The following is a 21,496-nucleotide window of genomic DNA, read 5'->3' as shown; positions in this document are numbered from 1 at the left end:
AAAAAAAAAAAAAAAAAAAAGTTGCTCTGTTTTGTTGAAAATTTTGCCCTACCTTTTTTCTGATCCATTTTAATGAAATTGTTGCCATTTTTTCTGACCCTTTTAGGACGTTTTACCACGTTAAAAGTAGTTCCCAATTGGAAGTCACCTGATTATTATTATTATTTTTTTAACAACTGCATTGGGAGAAGCGTCCCTCCCCTTCTTTATGGATTGTATTTTCCCACTGATATAAATGCAGTTGGCGAAAATTTCGCAATATAAACTAAACAGAGCAAAAAAGGACCACCGATTTTGTCCCCTATTTGGGAGTTCCCTCTTCGATGTTGAAGGTTAACCCCCCGTTTTTTTTTTTAAGAAGCCCCATTTGGTTCACTAATTCAATTTTTTTTTTATCTTGATTGGAGGGAGACGCTGCGTTTCCTTCCGTTTTGTTGGGTTTTTTTTTTTTTTTGTTTCCTACCCCTCTACTTGCCGCGACAAGAGATTCCCCACCAGAAAAAAAGTCTTCTCCATCGGGTCACAGCGTTAGGGCCATCCCACATACAACCGGGTGAAGAAAATTGGACGCGCTGGATTTTTCAACCAAGCGAATCTTCGCATGCATTTGTTACTGGGGTGGAAGCTGGGAAAGCCTCGCTACCGTCTTTCACGGTAAATAAGAAGGAAAGGAATCTTCACGCAAAGCCGAGGGGACAGCCAAAAGGGCGCATTTCGTCTTCACCAGTGTGGACAAAATGACATGCTCGATTTAGCCACACGTTAGGTGCGCACGTACAGCCTAGGTGTATACCAACGAATAGGATGCACTATTATTTTAGGGGGCCAAAGGGGAGAAGGGTAAACCAATTGGCGAGCTAATTAGCGGAGGAACCACCGAACGGATAGATAATCTCCTTTTTTTTTTTACCCCCCTTCCATTTATCTTCACCATCACCGTGCAAACGATGAACACGAATGAATGGAACACCATAGACAACACCCACTATGGGAAGCAGAAGTTGAGTAGCATGCTGTGGAGCGGAGAAGATGTACTACGGGATGGTGTAGCATGTTCGGGGCACCTCGGGCTGATTGCCGTGTTGCGGAACAAAGACAAATTCGACGTTTACAAAAAGGAAGATAATTTAAAAATTTATACCAATATTGGAAGGCTAATATCGAGCTGCAAATTAAATTCGGATGGGCTAATCTGCTTTGGTTGGAACAAAAACAATGACTTGGTTTTTCTATTTAAAGATAATATCGTGAGGGTATACTCCTGCTTTTGCGAAAAAAATTTTGTTTTTTCCCTCGATGAGAGCATAAAAAATGAGGGGATTTTATACGGATCGATTTGTGAGGAAGGAATAATTATAATCACGGAGCGACTGAATGTTTTTGTCAATTACTACTTTAATGGAAATAACTGTGTTAGATACCCCTCGGTGGACTTGAAGGGGAAGCCCAATTGCGTGTGCTCCGTGGAGGAGGACCACCTAAACGAAGAACTCAATATAGAACACAACTACTTTGATAGCAAGCCCAATAACGACCTCCTAAGGTTGAATATTAAAAATTATATTACCAACCCGTTTGACAGTAAGAAGGATAATGAGAGTGAGGGAGTGAAGGCAAAAAATAATGTCCTCACGGAGTGCAGTGACAACTATAATGATGACTATGGCTGTAGTGATAACCTCGCGTTGCCATCCAAGAAGAAGGGGGGGGAGAAAAAGGAAAAAAGAATTCTCATGAAAATATCTGCATACGATTTGAACAAAAAGGAAGACAAAAATAGGATCTCAAAAAATAATACTACTTCGAAGAAGAAAGAGGAAAAGGAGTTGAACATACACCTCCTAATTGCTCTATGCAACGGTGGGTTTGTTCTGATGAATAAGCATCGCTTAAAATATTACGAGACAGATAGTTTATCCCCCTATGTTAATATGTGTCTGTCCAAGTCGGGCACCATTTTGGCCTTCCTCTCAGATAGCGGCGTCATCAAAATATTTTTAACAAATAATTTAAATAAATGCATAGAGGAAACCGTTTTGGATGGAAAAAAAAGTATCAAGCAGATCGTTTGGTGTGGCGATGATTGCCTCGCAGTGTACACGCCGATGATAACACCATCGAACTATATTCAACATATGCTCTTTATTGGGGGACCAAAAAATCAATGGATCCCCTACCAGTACAGAAGCGATTTATTTCTTATAGGAGACATCTATGGAGTCAAAATTATAAGCAAAGAAAATTGTGAATACATTAGCCGAATTAGAAAATCTACATTCAATATTTTCAGCATTGGTAGCTGCACACCATCTGCAATGCTTTTTTATTCCTATGAAAAGTACAAAAATGGGAACATCTGCTTGGATGATGAGATACGAGCTTTTAATAACAATCTGCATATAGCCATTGACGAATGCTTAAATGCAGCTACACATGAATATAGCGAAAGCGTTATTAATCTCCTCCTACAAACGTCGCTATTTGGAAAAAACTTTATGAAATCCAATTATGATTGCAAAAAATTTCTATTAACTTGTTTATACTTGCGCATTTGTATGAATGTACGAAGACCCCCGTTGGATATTTTCCTCACAGCATCAGAGTTACAACACATAAGTATTCCGTCCTTTGTGAATTATATTGCTAAAAGGAAGGAGTACCTTCTGGCCTATCGCATTTGTGAATATGCAGGAATTAAAACGGACAAAATACTGATCGAATGGTGTAAGGAAAAAATTGAGAAATCGATCGAGTTGACAGATGAACAACTATGTGCAGCAATAACAGACAAAATTGGGAACAAGAAAAATATGGATTATTCGTACATTGCGTTCGTTGCTGCCAAGTGCTTGCGCCCACAGTTAGCCACCATCATCATTCAGTATGAAGAAAATAAAAAGAAACAAATTGACATGCTGCTCAAACTAGCCAACTACGGATTAGCCATGGAAAAAGCCATCCTTTCAAAAGATATCGAACTTGTATATATGTGTATTGTAAATATCTTAAATCAAGAAAAGGTCAATGCCAATGGAGAAAGGGAGTTGTCTACCCTCATTGACGTTTTTAACAAAAATGCGCAGGCAGCCAATTGCTTCTACACATATTGCAAAAAAACCAAACAGTACAATTTGTTGAAGGAATATTATGAAAAGAGTGGGCAACATTCCAAGGCTGCCTTTGTCACGTTAGATTTGGCCCTTTCGAAGAAAAATTTAGATCAAAAGAAAACCTGGCTGGCATACGCAGCTGGCTTTCTAACCACTGACCAAATGAATAGTCACATGAAATTTGTTCACAAATCTTTGATGAATAATATCGACTTATTGAATTACCAAAAGGAACTAGAAATAAAATATAATAAAAAATCTGTCATAGGGTACCCTCATAAAATTCAGGGATTATCTCTGATGAGTACTGTAGAGTATACCTTATCAGTTGGGGAATTTTTAGATGCAGATAATATTTTTAAAAAATTTAAAATTTCTGAACCCAAATTTTGGAGATGCAAAATACATGCACTTGCTAAGAATAAATATTTTGATGAACTGTACAATTTTGCCAACTATCGAGTGTCACCAATAGGAATGGATTACTTCATCGAATGTGCTCATGAGTATGGCTCTCCTGCTCTAACCATCAAGCTAATACAAAAAATTAAGGACTTAAATTTGCAACACAAGTGGTTCACCAAGCTGAACATGCAGAACGAGGCCGATAGCGTGCTGGAAGAAATCAAGGCGCAAAAAATGACCACCAGTTCGCTCCTTCAAACCATTTCGGACGCCATATCGAACATGCGCTAGGGGGGGGTTACCGGATTGCCTTTGCCGCTATGCCGCTATGCCCCTTTGCCCCTTTTCCATTTTGTCGCTTCCTAGTATGGACGGGCCGACCGACAGGAAAATTAACAGCGCAGAAGGGAAGGAAGTTCTTTACCCGCTCTGCTACCTGGAAATCAGTCCCCGTCGTTTGGGGCACCCATTTTTGTGTTGATGTGTACCTACATGAACACATCTACATTTGCGCTCTCTTTTTTTTTTTTTTTTTTGTGCACGCTGAAGAAGCTAATTTTTATGTTTTCCAAATTTTTTTAACTCTTTTTAAAAGGGTGCGTCTCTCCATTTGGAGGTTCTCTGTGCTCCCATCTAACACGTTCTTCGCGAAAGGCGCGGCAAGAAAAGGCGCGTCAAAAAGCTGTGCGCCACGACCCGTGGGACGAATCCATTTCGACCAAATCGCTTTGACAAGTCAGCTTCTAAGCTGAAAAAAAAAAAGCATTTGGAGTTGCTAGTTGGACGAGTGCACCGCAATCGCACAAATGAGTAGCATAGGTGCGGGAATGCGCAGTGTGCATAGACATGGCGGCAATGCTCGCAAAGACAAGGAGATGATATGGGCACACACAATAAAATGGTGCACGCAGGGACAATAAAAGGGTATGCGCGCAACACTTGGCGTTTTTAAAAGGGCGACAGGGGCTCATGGGGGGGGTGGCCCCACCTGGTACGCTCCAAAACTTCGATGATTCGATGATTCGATGATTCGAAGATTCGAAGATGCGAAGATTGGGAGCTTCAAAATTTCTCATACTTGAAACCATTTTTGACAGTGCACAAATGCGGGCAGCGGGCGCGGCAACAAATTTACAATCGCGGGGGCAAGCATACTGACATTCGTGGTGGGAAACGTGATGACAGTGAGTCGACCAGTGGACAGGCGCACTCCCCCGCTGCGCCGCGTCTCCCACGTGAAGTGCGCAGACACGAAAAAAAAAAAAAAAAATTAACAAAATAACAGAATAACAGAATAACAAAATAACAAATTAGCAAATTAGCAAATTAGCAAATTAGCAAATTTTTAACTGCAGAAGCTGAAGTTTTTCCCTGAGGATGCTTTTCGACTTAAGGACGGACTGGAAAATATGTTCACAGTCCATTTTGGAAAGGTTAAAATGCCTAATCATGTTATCCAACTCTACATTTGCGTCTTGGTTCCCCACCCTTAACTTTAAAAGAGTTAAAATTTCGACATAGAGGCTATTTGTGGGGTCGGCAAAGAACAAAATTTCACTTATAATGAAAAGAACACTTTTGAATAAATTAATATAAATAAATAAGCTACTTTGGACATAGGTCATATTATTCAAGTCGACAATTTCTTGGACATTATTTTTATGTTCAAGGTGATCTCCTTTTTTTGAGATGCTCTCAAAATGGTGTTCCTTTATTTGGTACTTTAACGAAACAATGGTCTTCGTTTTCTCCGAAATGGCATCCTTCAAGTTGTGTATTTCGTCCTTGAGCTTTTCGATAAATTCTTTTAAATTTTCTTCTTTAAAATTTTCCAACATGTTCAAATTGGTGTCCTTGTCATTTAAGTTACTTATTAAAAGGTCTTCCCTCTCTTTGTAGTACTTGCAGCTATCCTTTAGTATTCCATTTTGCATTTGGAAAAACTCCAAATCGAGCGTAATTTCGTAGTTCTCCTTCATGCAGTTGTTTAACTGTTCCCGTATTTCGTTCATGCTTGATATGAGCTGTTCTTTGTTTTCTTCCTCCGCTTGTAAATTCTCCTTCACCTGTTCATTTTCCTTTTTCAAGAATTCGCACAGCTTCTTGTAATACACATTTGTGGTTTCTTCCTTGCTGAATTCATTTACTAATTCTTCATGTGTGGATTTGTAAAAATCTAAAGTAGAGCTGATATTTTTGATGTCATTTCTGTAGGTACTCACTTGGCTTTTCAGTGTGGCTATTTCTTCATTGAGAATATTTACTTCTATTTTGTACTTTTCGTTATCCTTTTTGAGTTCCAAAATTTTGTTGAAATTTTCAGAATTTTCTTCCACATACATATCGACACACTCGTTTACGGTCTTATTTTGTGCATCTAGTTTTTTTTGTTTCTCCTGCAATTCTTTTTCTAGTATGTTGAGCCTACTTTCGCAGAGCATTAAATTACGTTTGGTGCCTTGTGTGTACTTGAGTTCCTTCTTTAAAAATTCACACTTTTCCACCAATTCGTTGTTTTCCCCCTTTAGCACTTTCACTTGGTTCTCTGCAACCTTCAGTTTGTCCGTCAGTTCATCCATTTTTAAATTCATTTCCTCCAGCTTGACTTCGTTTTCATCGTAGAAGTTGTACATTTCCTGGCTGTTTAATTCGGACAGCCGCTTCCTCCTGCTTAGGTCGAATTGGTCGCTTTGTCTGAAGTGGTCGCTTTGTTTGAAGTGGTCGCTTTGTCTGAAGTGGTCGCTTTGTTTGAAGTGGTCGCTTTGTCTGAAGTGGTCGCTCTGTTTGAAGGCCTCCTCCTCGTTGAAGCGACTGTTGTTCCCCCCCTCGCGGAAGCTCCCCCCCTTCCTCTCCGAAACGTCAGCGAAGGAGCACCTCGCGTTGAAGCTCTTCCTCTTTATGAAGCTCCTAAGCGTAGGCGACAAATTCACGTTATTAATATCGAACAAATTATTTTCATCGATGTTATTGCATAGCAATTTTACTTGGTCCTTCAAAAACTGAATATATTGTTGGTTCTGTTCCAGCATGTCATTTTTGTCCTCCACATCTTGTTGGTGCTTAATGATGATATAATTTTTGTTGGTAATTTCTTTGTTTAAGTCTTCAATATATTTATTCATTTTCCAAATTTCTTCATTTTTTTTGATTAGTTCTTCATTCTTTTTGCTCATTTCTTCAATGTGTAGGATTTTTTCTTGTTCGATGATTGTTATTCTGTCTTCGTCTTGCAGCTGTGTCGATTTATCCCCTCCCTTGATGCTGCTCCTTTTGTTCGTATTCCCCTCTTGGGTCCCTCGATGGGTACTGTCATTGTGGTAGAGTAGCCTCTTATGGCAGTTAATAATTTCTTCGATTTCTTCATCCTCATTTTCGAAGATGGCAACAATTTTTTCCCTTATGTCTACTATATTGAAATCTTTGTTAAAGCATATGTCTATGATTTGTATGCACTTTGTTTTGTACCTGCCGGTTTCTTCCAGCATTTTTTCCTTTTCGATGATGGCATCGTTCAGTTCTATTTCTCTCCTGTTCAGGGCCAAGTCGTTGCTGTTAATGATGTCTTCCAACTGTTCCTTTTTATCCTTCAATGCGTTAAAATTGTTTTTAAAAATTTCTAATTCTTCGTTCAGTATGTTATTATCATTTTCTAGCTTGCTGATGATGATGAGCAGTTCCTTTTTATTTATTTCTTCACACGAGTCGCTTGCACGTGCATCCTTGTTTCTTCCACTGTTACTTGTGATTTTTGCACTGCTGGAACTTCCTCTCGGGTTGTCCTTATTTTGCGCATCATCGGTGCGGTCATCCTCCCTATTGGAGTTGCCCCCCTCAACCTTTTTAATCAACATTTCGTTAAACTCCTTCAGCTCATTGATCACTTGATTTTTCGATTCGAGATCAATTTCTAGGTGTTCTATAACTTGGGATTTATCCTCCATTTGGTTTTTCAAATAGGTATTTTCCTCCGTCAGTTCGATTACCCTCCTTTTGTTTTTCACATTTTCATTGTTCAATTCGTTTAAGTTTTGTGCCGCCTGATCAAGGGATGTATTTAGATAACTCAAGTCCGTTTTGAGGAACTCGTTCATTTGTTCTGCCTTCGTATTGTGTTCATTCCTTTCCATTAGCTGCTCTCTCAAGTTTTTCACCTCGTACTCCTGTTCTTCGATAACTCCCAATTTGTCCTTGTAGTCTCCATTTAACTTATCATACAGTTGCTTCAGTTCGTCATTTTGTGCCTGCAGCAATTCGTTTTTTTCGGACTCTTTCGAAAGGAGAATATTCAGATTATCCAACTCTTTCACGCTTTTTAGAAAATCGTTGGACAGCGAATTAAATTTCTTCTTCATCACTTTAAGGCTCTTCCTCAATTCTCCCTTCTCGTTGCACTTTTTACTAACCTTTTTAATTTCATTTGTGATATTATTAACTACATTGTTAAAGCTGAACTCGAGTACGTTTATCTTTTTACACAAACTGTGCCACTCTTCCTTTTTGAGTAAGTGGCAAATATCATCACAAACGTTTTCGAAATTGGTAAAATCACTATCGATTGCTCTTAGGATATACTCCACGTTATCCACCAGGGAGTCATTCTCGTGTGGGAAGGAGTGAATATTCTCACTCATGTACAGAGCATTGTTTGAATTACTTAATCCGTTTTCCTTCTTCGAGTTCCTCCTCTTTAGCAGACTCAATTTTAGCGTTTCCCTCGTGTTCGATGCGTTCTTTTTTATTATATCAAAAAGGTATTCCTTAATTTGAGAAATTTGTCTGTAAAACTGATTTTCCAAAAGTACTTTATTCAATATTTTTCTGTACACCATAGATTCATCTAGAATGACTAGCACCTGCTCGTATGAGTAGTTGTTGTCATTTACAAACTGGTTCAGTTTGACAAGGAACTGCAGGTTGTCTTCAAATATGTGCACTTTGCTTGAAATTTCGTCTACCAAAGATTTGTACTCTTTTATAACTTGTTCTTTTTTGTTGTTTTCCTCGGTGTAGTGAGCCAGTTTATCCTTCAACGACTCGATAACTGCGTTCTTTTCGTTCATTTCATGTAGATGTTTCTCTTCCGTGTGTTTTTCTTCCAACTCGGGGGTTTCAAACTGGTTCCTTGGTTGATCTACGGACTGGTCCATTGCGCGGCGTTGTTGGAGGCCCGATTCATCATCCATTTCTCCATTTATTTGACTTGCCCTTTCTTTCCCCTCCTCGTGGTCCACCGCTTGCCCTCCAAAGTGCAACTTCCTTTTCGCCTTGGAGGATAACATGCCGTACATCTGTTCACCCTCCTGTACCTTTTCTTCGTAAGCCCGTTTAAGCTCATCGTACCTGTCTTCACCCTCTCTGCGTCTCTGCTCGCTCATTTTCTTTTCCTCGCTTATGTCCTCTATGTTGGAGAGCAGTATATCTATGTCTGCTCGCATGTCTCTATTGGCCTGTTGTAGTTCACTGTTCACACTGTGCAGATGTTCATTTTTCTCCTTCAACTGCTGCATTACCTGATGGGCATCCTCCAAATTGTCTTTCAGCTTTTTGATATCTTCCCCGTCGTCTATAATTTTTTCGATCGATTTTCTGGTAATATTTAGCTTTTCCTTATTCAGTTGGTTAATTTCTTTTTCGTACTTCGAGATGATACCATTAAGTTGCTCGATTTTCTTTTCACTTTCTTTGTTTTTTTCTTGTAGAATATTGCTCTTATTATCCATTAAACTCATTTCGTACGAAGTTTCAATCAGCTTCTGTTGCAGTTCTAAAATTGTTTTATTTTTTTCATTCAGCTGTTCCTCCGATTCTTTTAGAGACTTCAAAAAATGGGAGTCATCATTTTTATATTTCTCCAACTCCTCGTCCAGATTTCTTCTATTCATTTGTTCTACCTGCACAAGTTCCTTTAACTTTTCTAACTCAATTTTGTAGATTTCTTTTTCTTTTTTCTCAATTTCGAGAGTTTTTTTGTATATCTCCATGTCTTTCTCCCGATTCGTTAGATCGTTTTTCAAATGTTTAATTCTTTTTTTAAACTCCTTGAAGTAGGTCGTATACTCGAGTGAGTCCAAATTGAGGCTTCCATTTTCATTCTCCAAATTGTCCATTTCGATTATTCTCTTTAGCGACGTAGAGTTATTAAAATTGTTTGTCGACGATGTGTTTAAAAAACTTTCATTGTTGTTAATGTCTAGTAATTCTACAATATTGTGATTTTTCAATTTCTCGTATATTTTTTTTAATTTTGTTTCCTTGATTTTGATGTCGTTCTGCGCATTGTACAGCTTTTCGAACTTAACCATCAGATCGTTTTTCAGCTCCTCCATGTGTATCTTCTCGTTGTTCAGTTCTTCCACCCTGGTCGTCAGCTCGTTCGCCTGCTTCATCACTTCGTTCTCTTTGCTGGACAGTTCGTTTTCCCTCTTTACCATTTCTTCTCCATTTCTGATCTGCTCGCTTTCCTTATCGTATAGGTTTTTTTCCCTCCTCTCTATCTCGTCTATTCGATGTTTCGCGTGACTCAGTTCTTCATGTCGTTTGTCCAGTTCATTCATAAGCCCGTTGAGCTCCTTTGCGCAAGCGCTCCTCTTCTCGTGCAACGTGTCCAGCTCTTGCTTAACCAACCTCACTTCGTTTTCTAACCCGTTTTTTTCGAAAAGGATTTTATTCAGCTTCTCTTCCAAGGTTAGAATTTCCTTCTCCCTCTCCAAAACGGCGTTACCATCATGACTATTGCCACTACGCTGTTCTTTTCGCTTCATCTGCGTGTTAATAAATTTTTGATAAACTTTCACCATGACATCTTTGAGGAAAACGAAATGGTTCGTCTTCATCTTGGTGGTGAGTTCGTTCGTCAAATGGTGAATGTCACTTCCATCCGATTCGACGTAAGTCATAATTACATGGTGCACTACTTTCGCGTCTTCATCGAGGAACTGCAGATCTGTTTCATATCGTTGTATGTTCTTTTCAAGATCTATAATGTAGAGACTCTTTTCTTCTAGTTGTGCTTTCAGGATGATTAAATCTTTATCCATTTCTTTGATTGCAATTTCGATTAGCGCATATTTCTTATCTTTTTTTTCATTTTCTTCTTCGATTTTTTTTATGTAGTATTTTAAATTATTTGCTTCTTCTTCGTAATCTTCAATTTTTTTTTCACTATCGAATTTGAGTTTATTGTAACTTACGAAAGAGTTCTTCAGATCGATCCGTAGTTCGTTCAATTTTTGATAATGTAGATTAGTTTGTATTTGGCTCTTTCTCTTCAATTCATTAATAATTTCGTTTTCCTTCAACATATGTTCACTACTTCCTGGGAAGCTTTGTCGTCTCTTCTCTGAGACGCTACTATTACGTTTGCTTCCCGTTTGTGGAGGTTCATACTGCATTGTGGTGTCATCCGCTTCCTTTAGGTAACTCTCTAATTTGCTCCTCAAGTCGGTTACCTCATTTTCTTTTTCTTCCAAAGCGCAATTTATCAAGCTGATTTCTTCCTTAGAGTCTTTGAGGAGATTATTCAGTGTGTTCATTTCGTTGTTCAAATTGGCTAGCTGCAATTCTAGCTCTGCGGTGTATTTGCTATTTTTGCTTTTTTCATTTTTTAAAAAATCGACTTGATTCTTCAACTCGTCAAGCATGTCTACGTTATCTTTGATTATGTTTTCCTTCATTTCAAGTTGCTGACCTAGGGATTTTTTTACCTCCTCTGCCTTATCCTTAAGTTGGGTGTTTATTAGTTCTAATTTTTTGATAATAAATTCTTTATCGTTCATTTCTAATTCTTTTAACTTTTCCATTTTGTCTTTTTCGTTCCTTAGCAGTTCTAGCTTTTCCTTCGTTTCTTCCAGCGTATTTAGGGAGACGTTATACTCGTTCAGCAGTTCTTCATATCCGTTTTGGAATTTCAAAAACATTTGTTCGTTTTGTATGTCTGCCTGGTTGGTGGGGCCACTTTTTTCATGCACCTTCTCCTCCAGCCTTTTCGTCAACTCCGTTTTTCGCTTCAGCTCATTTTCGTAAGCATACTTCAAATTGTTAATTATTTCCTCCTTGTTATCCAAACGCATTTGCAGGCTGTCCATCGCGTCTTTGTAATTATTTACCTCCTTTTCTTTTTCGCTCAATCGGGTGAAAAGTCCGCTGAGCAGATCGCCCCTGATTTCGCTGCGATGCTCGTTCGGGAGTCCCCTTTGCGGAGCGCCCGACTCTCCCCCCTGCCCGCAGTCCTCTCTCAGAATATTGTCAAGGTCTTGTTTGATTAAAACTATGAACTGTTCCAGTTCTTCATTTTTTAGAAAATCCCTGTTTAGCGTCTCAACGGCGTTTACGTGCTTGCTGAGGGCGATCAACTCATCTGCTGTGAGGAACCCACTGCGCGAATGTCTCTCCTTTAAGATCATTTTTTCTGATCCTCTTGCCTGACTTTTGGAGACTTCCCCGTCCTCGTCATCATTTTGGCTTCTCTCCTGAGCCAACTTGAATTCAATTTTCTTTTCCTTCACAAAACGTTTCAGCTCGTTGTACTCCTTAAGCAACGCGTCGTACTTGTCGCTGAGTTCGTCATTACGTTTTTGATAACTCTCACAATGGTTCTCCAACTCGGAGTTTTTTTTTTCAATGGCGAGAAGAATTGTTTCATATTCTTGTATGACGTCTTCGTTGTACTGCTCTCTATTATTTTGGGGTGTATTTCTACCAAGTTTGCCCTGCTCATCGTCCAATTTGCGTGCACTTCGGCGTGCGAGTTGCTCATTTTTGCACTTTTCCTGACTGAGTTGTTCTTTCTTTTCATTCAGTTCGAGTGTCAGGTCGTTAATTTCTTTGTCCATTTTGGTAATGACCTCTTTAAGGGTGTCATTTTCCGCAGCCACTTTGTCACTGGTTGTTAGCAACTTGGAATTGTTCTTCATCAGCTCTTCATACTCGTCGAGTAAGATGTGAATTTTTTGTAAATTTCTTTCCGTGCTGTCTTCATCCTGTTTTGACAAATCATCACTCGTGAAGTGTTTAAAATTTAGCGCCTTTCCTATCCTCTTCTGGTTCTCCTGATGGCGTTTATTTATCTCGTTCTGTGTGTTCAAGTCGGAGATCAACTTTTCGTTCTTAGAGACTTCCTCGTTAAGTCTGCTGATCAAATTTCCATTCAATTTGGCAAACTTTTCAACGTTAGCCGCATTTTCATTCATCACTTGGGTCACTTTTTTCTTCAGTTCAAGTTCATCATTTTGGAGATTCTTATTCTGCGTGGAGTAGTTAAAGATCTCCTTGTTCAATTCTTCAATGAGATTTTTTTGGTTATCAGCCAGGAGGCATTTCTTATGATAATCCTCCTTCAATTTTATGATGCACTTGTAGAATTTTTTCAATTCGAATCTGTTAATGATGATGTCGTCTTCGTTGGTTTTACTTGTATCATTGTAGGCAGTGAAAAAATTGACAATTATTTTGGAGCTGACACTCTTGTTATCGTCCTCCAGGGTGTGCTTACTTGGGGTACTTATTCTGGAGTTGCCACCTTCCTTGAAATTTTCGAAATTTTCTTCAATAATCATCAAATTGGTGGACTTAATTTTTTTTAGTTCCGATTTGAAGTATTCATAGTTAAAGTTCTTTTCGCTGAAAATTTCTATGAACCCTTTGATTTTGTCATTTAAGTAGTAGAGGTAATTTTTGGCCCTTTTGTTTCTTTCCTCGTACTGGCTCCTTTTATTAAGCATGATACTATACTGATCAATTTGGTTCTTCAAATTATATATCTCTAACTTCAAATGTTCGTTTTCTTCCTTTTCAAGTTTGTTTTCTTTCATCAAAATTTCGTAATTCCTCAAACTTTTTATATCTCCAATTTGTAGGTCCTTTCCCCGTTTGTCTGCCTCGGCAATCATTTCTATTAATACCTTATTGTCGCTAAATATGTTTCCATTCATTTGCTCCAATTCATTAATCTTTTCCTTAAGGGCACGATTTTCTGCTTCCAAGTGGCTGATTTCGTTCTTCCGATTATTTCTAATGACTCCCTTTTGAGGGTGTTCCCCTTCCTGGGTTAAGCGCTCTGTGTCTTGGCGCTCCGTGTCCTGGCTCTTCCTCTGATCATACTGATTAAAGATGCTCTTTTTGGACTCCTTTCCATGCGATTCACCTCCCGGGCTGTTCCCTCTAGACAAGGGAGGGTTGGAAAGCCTATTATCTGTGAAATTTTTATCCACTGCGCTGTGATTCGAACGGAGAGGGGACGCAGAAAAGTTGTTCAACTCCTCCGACACTTTAAGATATTTCATATAGAGGTCAAATTTTTCCTTGTCTAGATCTACTAACTTGATGTTGTACTGCTCATTCTGTTTAACCAACTTGTTGACATTTTCGATCAAAGAGCTATTCTGTTCACTCAATTTTTCGTTACTCTTTCTGAGTTCATTGATTTCTTTGTGCAGAAGGGATTCTACTTTCAGCTTTTCATCATACACTCTCTTCAATTCTTCATACTTGTTTAGTAAATTTTCTTTCTCCTTTAGAAGTTCCGAGATAATGTCATCATAATTTTTTAGTCTCGTGAGTAGTGCACTATCTTGCTTTTTCTCCATCTCGGATTTCCCTTGTTTCTCCTTCTCAAAGATGTCATAAAGGTCGTTATACTTATTTTGAAATGTGCCATATTTTGTTTTCAAATTTTCTACAATATTTTTTAGCTCTTCTTTTTCTACAATGTGTGCGTTAATATCATCCTTTAGGTTCTTCACAATTTCTTCAAACTCCTTCAATTTGCATTCCTTCTTGAATAGGTCATCTGTGAAGGCTAGAAATTCCTTCTCCAATTTTAGGCTCTTCGAGTACTCCGCTTCGATTTGTTGTTGATCCTCTTTCCTCCTTTGCATCAAGTCTTCAATGTGTTCGTTTTTTTTTTCCAACTCGGTTTCCATTTTGTAGTACTCCTCATCGCACTCCTTTTGTTTATCCAAAATGTGTATAACTTCTTTTTGCAAACTGTCAATTATTTCTTCATAGTTGTCCGCCTTCTTTTTCAGATATTCATTTTTGTTCTTAACAATGTTGAGTTCGTTGGTCATTGTTTCTACCTCAAATTTGAGGAACTTGTTTTCCGCCACAAACATGTACTCATTTTGTGCTCCTTCCTTTTCTCCATACTCGTTTTTTTTCTTCATTTCGTTCATACTATTTTGTAGGTTAATCAAACTGTTTATCTGTTCATTTAGATATTTATTTTCTTCTATCAGTTTTTCATTTTCTAATTTTAGGAGTAGCATATTTTTTTTTTCTATTTGTTCATTATTGCTTTGGCTTTTTCTTATGTCTGTGCTGAGTTCTTTGTAGTTGATCGAGAGGGAGTCTGCTTCTGCTTCTTCGCAGAGGGGGCTATATTTTCGGCTGTCTTGGTTCTCTTGCCTGTTCATGTTCATGTGGTGCTCTTCATTTTGTCTTAGCCTTTTTTTCAAATCGCTTATGAGATCTCTGTCTTCCTTGAGCTTTTCCTTAAAGTCGTTGTACTTCCTCTCTGCGTTTTCCAGCTTCGACTCGAACACCCTTTTTTTAAAAATGAGCAGACGCACGCACTTGAGAAATTCGCTAATATAACTGGATATTTCGTTCGTGTCGGAAGGGTTCAAATTCGCTAGTTCGCTTTGGAAGGAGTGAATCAGAGGCGAGTCGTCCTGGTGGGCGCCATTTTGTGCACTGCGCTGTGCGCTGTGTTGTACGCTTTGCTGTAGGCCTTCACTAGGGGTGATCCCCACGTAGGCGCCCAAACCCTCGCCATCGACTCCGTCACCCCTGCTCAGCTCCTTCTCGACGTACTTCTTGTAATAAATAATGCGCGAACAAATTTTGTAGTACACGTTTAAGGTCCGGTTGTATTCGCTGATAATGGCGTTTTTCTCACACTCCTTGGTGTCGTTTTCTGCTTTCTTCATGTCCAAGTCGTTTAGGAGCTCCGCCTTCTCCTCCACTTCCTGTTTGAAGAAATCGACCTGTTTCTGCAGAACTTCGTTTCGAACCATTAACTTATTCTTCACATCGGTGAGCTCATACAGCTCCATCGATAGCTCTTTGCACTCATCACTTCGAAGGGCGAGCAGCTCGTTAGCTGCGTACAGTTCGGAGTTCAGTTGGTTCGTGTCTTTCTCAAAGATTTTTATCTTGTCATTATAGGTAACTATTTCATTGTTCATTTTTCTAATAATATCATCTCTCCTTTCGATTATTCTTTGCATCTCCACGTTTTTCCTTTCATCGATGGAGGTCCTGTCTTTCAATTTTCTTAGCTCTTGTTTTATGGCGTCATTTTCTTCCTTCAAGAAAAGACTATATTTTTTAAGCTCAATCATTTTGGCCACATTATTCCTGTTGCTACTGCCTAGGGTTGGCCCCAGATTCCCGTTATTGTTAAAAATGCACATAGTGGAATTAGCCAGGTCGTTAAAATCTAGCTCTTCCTCCTTCTCTTTGGCAATGCCGAGGTCCTCCTCGGTGAATACCTTATGCTGCAGTTGCGACCTTTCCATTTCGCTCAGTTTGACATCGCCGAAAACAGCTTTCCTCAAATTATTCTCCAGTTCTTCTATAATAGAATCTTTGCTCTTTTTTATATCATTGAGGATGAATATTTCTTCATTGAGCTGCTCCTTTTCGTCTTTCAGTTTGAGGAGCAACGATTCGTGATCGTGAATTTTTGTTTCACACAGTTTGACATCCTCACTTAGTGCCACAATATTTTTTTCCTTTTCTTCATTGATAAGTTTTTCTTTCTTCAAATCGATGCACAATTTTTCATTGTCCTTGATCAGCTCATCAATTTTATTCTCCAAATCTTGCACTAGCATTTTCATGCTGGTGTTTTTATCCAAAAGGACTTTGTACTCCAGCATCTGCAGTTCCAAGTCTGAGACCATTTTCAGTTGGTTTTTCACAGAATCTTGTATTTCTTTATTTTTAATTTTTAAGTGATCAATTTCATCAACGTATTTTTTTTGTTCTAATTCGTGGTTCAGTTTTAGGACGTTAACTTCTTCTTCCTTCCTGATAGCGTACTGGTGTGCCTCCTTAATTTCTTGAATAAAGTTTTGCTCGTTTTCTTTCAGAATATCATTAAATCGTTTTTCTTCTTCAAGAATTTCCCTCAGTTTGTCTATCTCCTTTTCATAGGCGTACTTTTCTTGCTTCAAACTATCTACTGTTCCTTTTAGCTTTTCATTTTCTTCGTCCAAGTTGTGAATGACCTTCTTGATGCTAGCTATGTCGTCCTTCAGGTAATCATTTTCCTTTTTGAGAAATTCAATTTGTTTTTCCTGTTCGGACTCGATTTCCCTCAGCTTTTCCTTTAGATGAATTTTGGCACTTTCTAAATTTTTTACCTCATTGGTGAGGAAGGTGCATTTCATATGTACTTCATTATATTCGACGTTTTTTTCTTCCAACTCTTTGACAAGTGTGTGTATTTCTTGATTTTTTTTTTTTACGTCTTCGGAGAGGATGAGGCAATCTTCCACCCGCTCGTCTCGCTCGAGCAGGATGCTCTTAATATTGCTCTCATACTGTTCATACAGTTCGTTATTTTCGTTCATCTTTATTTTTAGTTTGTTCTCTAAATCCTTAATTCGGTTGGCCATGTCGTTCTTCTCTTCTTCATATTTGAGGTTAAATTCGCTCAGAGCATCCACCGTTTTGACGATATCTTCCACGGTGTCTGCGAATTTATCCTTATGATGCAGCTGAAAATTTAGCATATGCTTCTTATAGCTGGCATCATTATATTCGAAGCCTTCATATAGCTCATTGAACTTTTTCACTTCACTCATTTCGAAGCTTTCGCACAATTCGATAAAGGTTTTGTTGAACCCCTGAACTCTTTGCTTGACGTTTTTGTAAAAGTATTCCTTTCTTTTTAGAGACTCGTTTATGCTATAGAGGAAGTAATCCCTGTTTAGGATTTGCTCCTTTAACAGGTTTAGATTAACCTCCTTTTCGCTGACTTCCTTCCGCAACTTGACAGTGGCATCATTAATTTTGTTCAACTCGTCATGGGCCTCCTTCAAATTTATTTCATATTTGTAGGTGGCTGACTTTAGGTAGAACATTTCATTTTCGGAGTTTTTCTGGATTAACTCCAACTCATCAATTTTGGAGAGTCTCAACTTTAACTCAGTCTGCATGCTCTCAACTTTTTTCCTATACAATTCGATGTCTTCCTTATACTTTGCATTTAAATTATCCAGCGAGACATTATCCTTTGTGAGGATGTCATTTTTTTCCTTTTCCTCTTTGTATTTTATTTCCATTTTTTTTAAGTGTTCATCGAATTCTTTAATTTTGTTTTCCTTCTTTTTCATATATTCTACTAACTCGTTACACTCGTTAAAAATTTCCTGTGTCTTTTTTTCGTGCATCTTCATTTCGTCCTGTGTTTCGCTGTACTTTTCAAATAAAAGGTTGTAATTTTTTTCTATGTTGGCTAGCTTTTCCGTCCTTTCTTTAATCTGCGAAATAAGCGAATCGTGTTCGTTCAGCAGATTCTCGTACTTTATATTGGTTCCGTTCAGCTCCTTCTCATTTTCCATCAATTTCTTTTGCATGGTTAATGTTTCCTTCACTTTCGAATCGTACTTTCTTCTAATATAGTTAAGATCGTTGATCATTTTGGAAGTTTGAAATATGGAAAAATTGTTCGCCTTTTTCTTCTTTTTCTTTTTCTTCTTCTCCTCCTCTGATACGTTTACTATTACCTTCGAGTCGGTGCTGTTCGGGATGGAGTAAAAAGTATCCAAACCTTTGGCGTTTCTCGGTTGAATTGCCAACGAGTGGAGGTCGGTATTGCCAGTATCTTTCAAGAAGAACATAGCACCGTCCTCCGCCTCCTTACACGCCTTCTTATACTTGTTCACGTTTATCTTAAAGTTGCTGCAAATAGAGAATCTGTGCATTCGTATTTTCATGTATCTCTTTGCGGATTTTCTCTCGTTCATATGTGTGCGGTGTGTTTTTCTCCCCTGAGATTCTCTTTCTCCTCCCCCGTTTTCATTTTCTGAGGCTCTAAGAACTTTGGTGGACCTGCTATAAAAGCTATGCTTCCCATCGACACTGGTGTTGTTGAGACTCTTTTTGGACTTCCCCACAGAAGACACCATCAACTGCGTGTTTGTGTTGTCGTTATCTGAGAGGAGCTCCTCATGGGAATTATTTTCGGACGAAGAGGATATAAAGAAGGAGTTGTTAATATCATTTTTTTTGTTTTCCTTGTCAATTTTTTTTACACTTATGACTAGATCCTTCATAGTTCCCATCATTTTGTTAAACGTTCTCTTGAGTTCTTTCCCTTTACGTTTATTTTGCCTCAGCAATAATTTATATTTTAGTTTTTCCTTTTTTTCATACTCTAGATAGAAGAGTGACTTTTCTGCATCCGCTTTGACATACATACACTCGTTTTTAAGTTTCACGTTTTCGCTGGACATTGTTTGAAGTTTATCAAAAATTTCTTCATTTTCCTTAATGAGGAGTAAATTTTCGTCTGTCAGTTTGGCTACTTTTAACCCTAGTTGTTCTTTCTCCTCATGGGTGTTCTTCTTAGGTTGCATGAATTTGAAGACTCCTTTATAGATGCTTCCGTTTGCTTCTTCCTTCTCTTCGTACTCAGAATGCTGGTCGCTTCGCTCATCGTTCTGAGTCGTGGATTTTTCATTCACGTAGGAGATGTCATCCGCCACTAGGGCTGCGCTGGTAAGGCGGTTGTTACTTGTGTTAGCTTTGTCCTTCCCAGAAGGGTGGTTCTTACTTAAGGAGGTTTCCTTCCTTAGGAAGATTACTTCATTTCTGAGATGATCATTTTCGAGTTGTAATTCGTTCAGTCGCTCCACCAGCTTGTCATGCTCGTAGGTCATTTTTTCCTTTTCCTCCTTTAACCGTTCATTATACTCGTGAAAGATAGCTATTTCAGCTTCCTTCTTTTGCAGTTTTTCACCCAATTCGGCTACCTTCTCTTGGTAATACTTCATATTATCATTAAAATTTTGAATTCTAAATTCAGACAATTCTAGGATGACTTGATTATCCTTGCTTTTTTTGTCTGCCTGAGTTATTTTTTCGGTGAGCTCCTCTATGATGTAATTTTTCTCCTTCACTTCTAGTTCTAGTTTGGAGCAAATATCCTTCAAATCGAAGCAGAGGTCTTTAATTTTGGAGGATTCGCTTTCTTCGTACTCCGTTTTTCTGTTCTTCACCAACTCGTCATTAAGTTTGTCAATCGTTTTTTCAAGTTCCAGATTTTTGCTCTCCAATTCTATAATTTTTATGTCCTTATCTTTGATATCATTTTTGATTAACTTCATATGATCAATATCCATCGTTATGGTGTTCCTTTTATGTTTTGCTCTATTCTCATTCTCCAATTCGGTCCCCTTAGAATGATCCCTCTCCATGTCTGCATTTATCCCATTAACAAGAATCATCAAATTTTTGTTTTTTTCTTCCAAATCTTTGACTAACTCTTCTAAATTTTTATACTCTGTATTGAGAAGGCAATATTTCTCATATGAATTTTCTATATAAGTGATATAGTTGTCGATATACTTGGTGAGAATTTCTTTATCCTTATTCTGTATAGAGATATGGCTCTTCAAGTTATTAATTTCTTTCTTCTGATTGAAAATAATTTTATCATATCTTTCGTTGAGTAAGCAATTCTCATTCTTTTCCTGCAGAAACTTATTATATAACTCATCGTACTCTGAGTTGAGCAGCATATATTTTTTCTCCTGTTTGTGCAGATCTATTTGGTAAGTCAAGTTAATTTTACTGATACAATCTTTGAGGTAAAGACAGTACATCTCATCTGCGATGAATTTTTTCAAAAAGTGCGTGTTTTCCTTCTCCAGGGAGTAAATTAATTTGTCTTTTTCGAGTAGACTCCTTTGATCATATACGACAATTTTGTGTAAAGCGTTGTACAGGACTGATATCTTCAAAAGATACTTCTTGCACGTCGAATCGTCTAAATTATTTTCTGCATTAAAAATATTTTGCATTATAAAACTGTTTTCATTATTTTTGTAATAATCTACTTCTTCCTTTAGGAAGTATATTTTCTTCTCAATTTCGTTGTTTGTTTTTTTTAGCTGTTCATATTTTTTATTTAACACTTTCAATTCTTCGTTCCTTTGCTCCAATAGGGGATGCCCATCAATGGTTTGGTCTTCCTTTGAAGGTGCACCCCTCTCTGCTGCTTCCCTCCGTGTTAGGATGTTTTCTAAATCTTTAATCTTCCTATCTTTTTCTTGATTCAGTTGGCTCTCCTCCTTGTATAGCTTCTCAATTATTTCCGCCTTTTTCAGTTCCTCCTCCTTGAATAGAATTTCGTCCTTCAAACAATTTAACATAATTACGTTTTTGTCCAGCTCCTCCTGTAGCCTCTTTATGTCCTTTACTGACTCCTCCTTGTAGTTATTGAACTCTACTTGCAGCATTTTCTTCTCGTCCGCTATCTCACTCAACAGAGTGGCGTTTTTCAACGAAACTAAGTTCATCTTTTCCGTGTCTTCATGGTGCCTCTTTTTTAGCTCTCCATTTTCTACCAGTGCGTTCTTCAGCTCCGTTTTCAGCTTAACAACTTCGTTTACGATGTTATTGTGTTCCATTTTGTTCTCATTTTTCGGGGCACTGCGGGCGTCATGGTTTGGGGCGGCTGCTGCTACCGCTGCTCTTGGCTGGGGCTCCTCTCACGGTCAGCGCGGCCGTGCCGAGGTGGCTACTGTTAGCAGGTTTTGTGTAAGCAACAACTTCCTCACGTATGATGCCGCCTGGCCCACTCTCCTCGCAACAGTTCGTCGTGTCGTTCTCCCTTTAATAATTTATAACGGGAAAAGGCTTCAACGGGGGCATTTACTGGGGTGAGGCCTAATGTAAATTTGTTTTCACGCTCTCGGCGCGTGCTTCCGGGAATGCTGAGGTCCCCTCGCGGAGCGCACCTGCGTGTG

The 21,496-nt window shown here is 38.5% G+C and overlaps 2 protein-coding genes across 2 annotated transcripts; one reads left to right on the top strand and one right to left on the bottom strand.

The window, feature by feature from the left end:
- Nucleotides 1–947: 947 nt before the first annotated feature.
- PCYB_146560 (Vps16-like protein) lies at nt 948–3,806 on the top strand (the record flags this gene model as incomplete). Its single annotated transcript, XM_004225126.1, has 2 exons — nt 948–1,253; nt 1,302–3,806. 2 exons carry the CDS (start codon nt 948–950, stop codon nt 3,804–3,806), a joined length of 2,811 nt encoding a protein of 936 aa, XP_004225174.1.
- Nucleotides 3,807–4,849: 1,043 nt separating this feature from the next.
- Nucleotides 4,850–21,157, bottom strand: PCYB_146550 (hypothetical protein; the record flags this gene model as incomplete). The annotated part of the gene is made up of 2 exons (XM_004225125.1): nt 4,850–19,236; nt 19,261–21,157. The coding sequence occupies 2 exons, from the start codon at nt 21,155–21,157 to the stop codon at nt 4,850–4,852; spliced, it is 16,284 nt and encodes a 5,427-aa protein (XP_004225173.1).
- Between the last annotated feature and the right edge of the window lie 339 nt (nt 21,158–21,496).

This window comes from Plasmodium cynomolgi, chromosome 14 (assembly GCF_000321355.1).
Source record: "Plasmodium cynomolgi strain B DNA, chromosome 14, whole genome shotgun sequence".
Taxonomy (NCBI): Eukaryota; Apicomplexa; class Aconoidasida; order Haemosporida; family Plasmodiidae; genus Plasmodium; species Plasmodium cynomolgi.
This window is presented reverse-complemented; position numbering and strand designations above follow the sequence as displayed.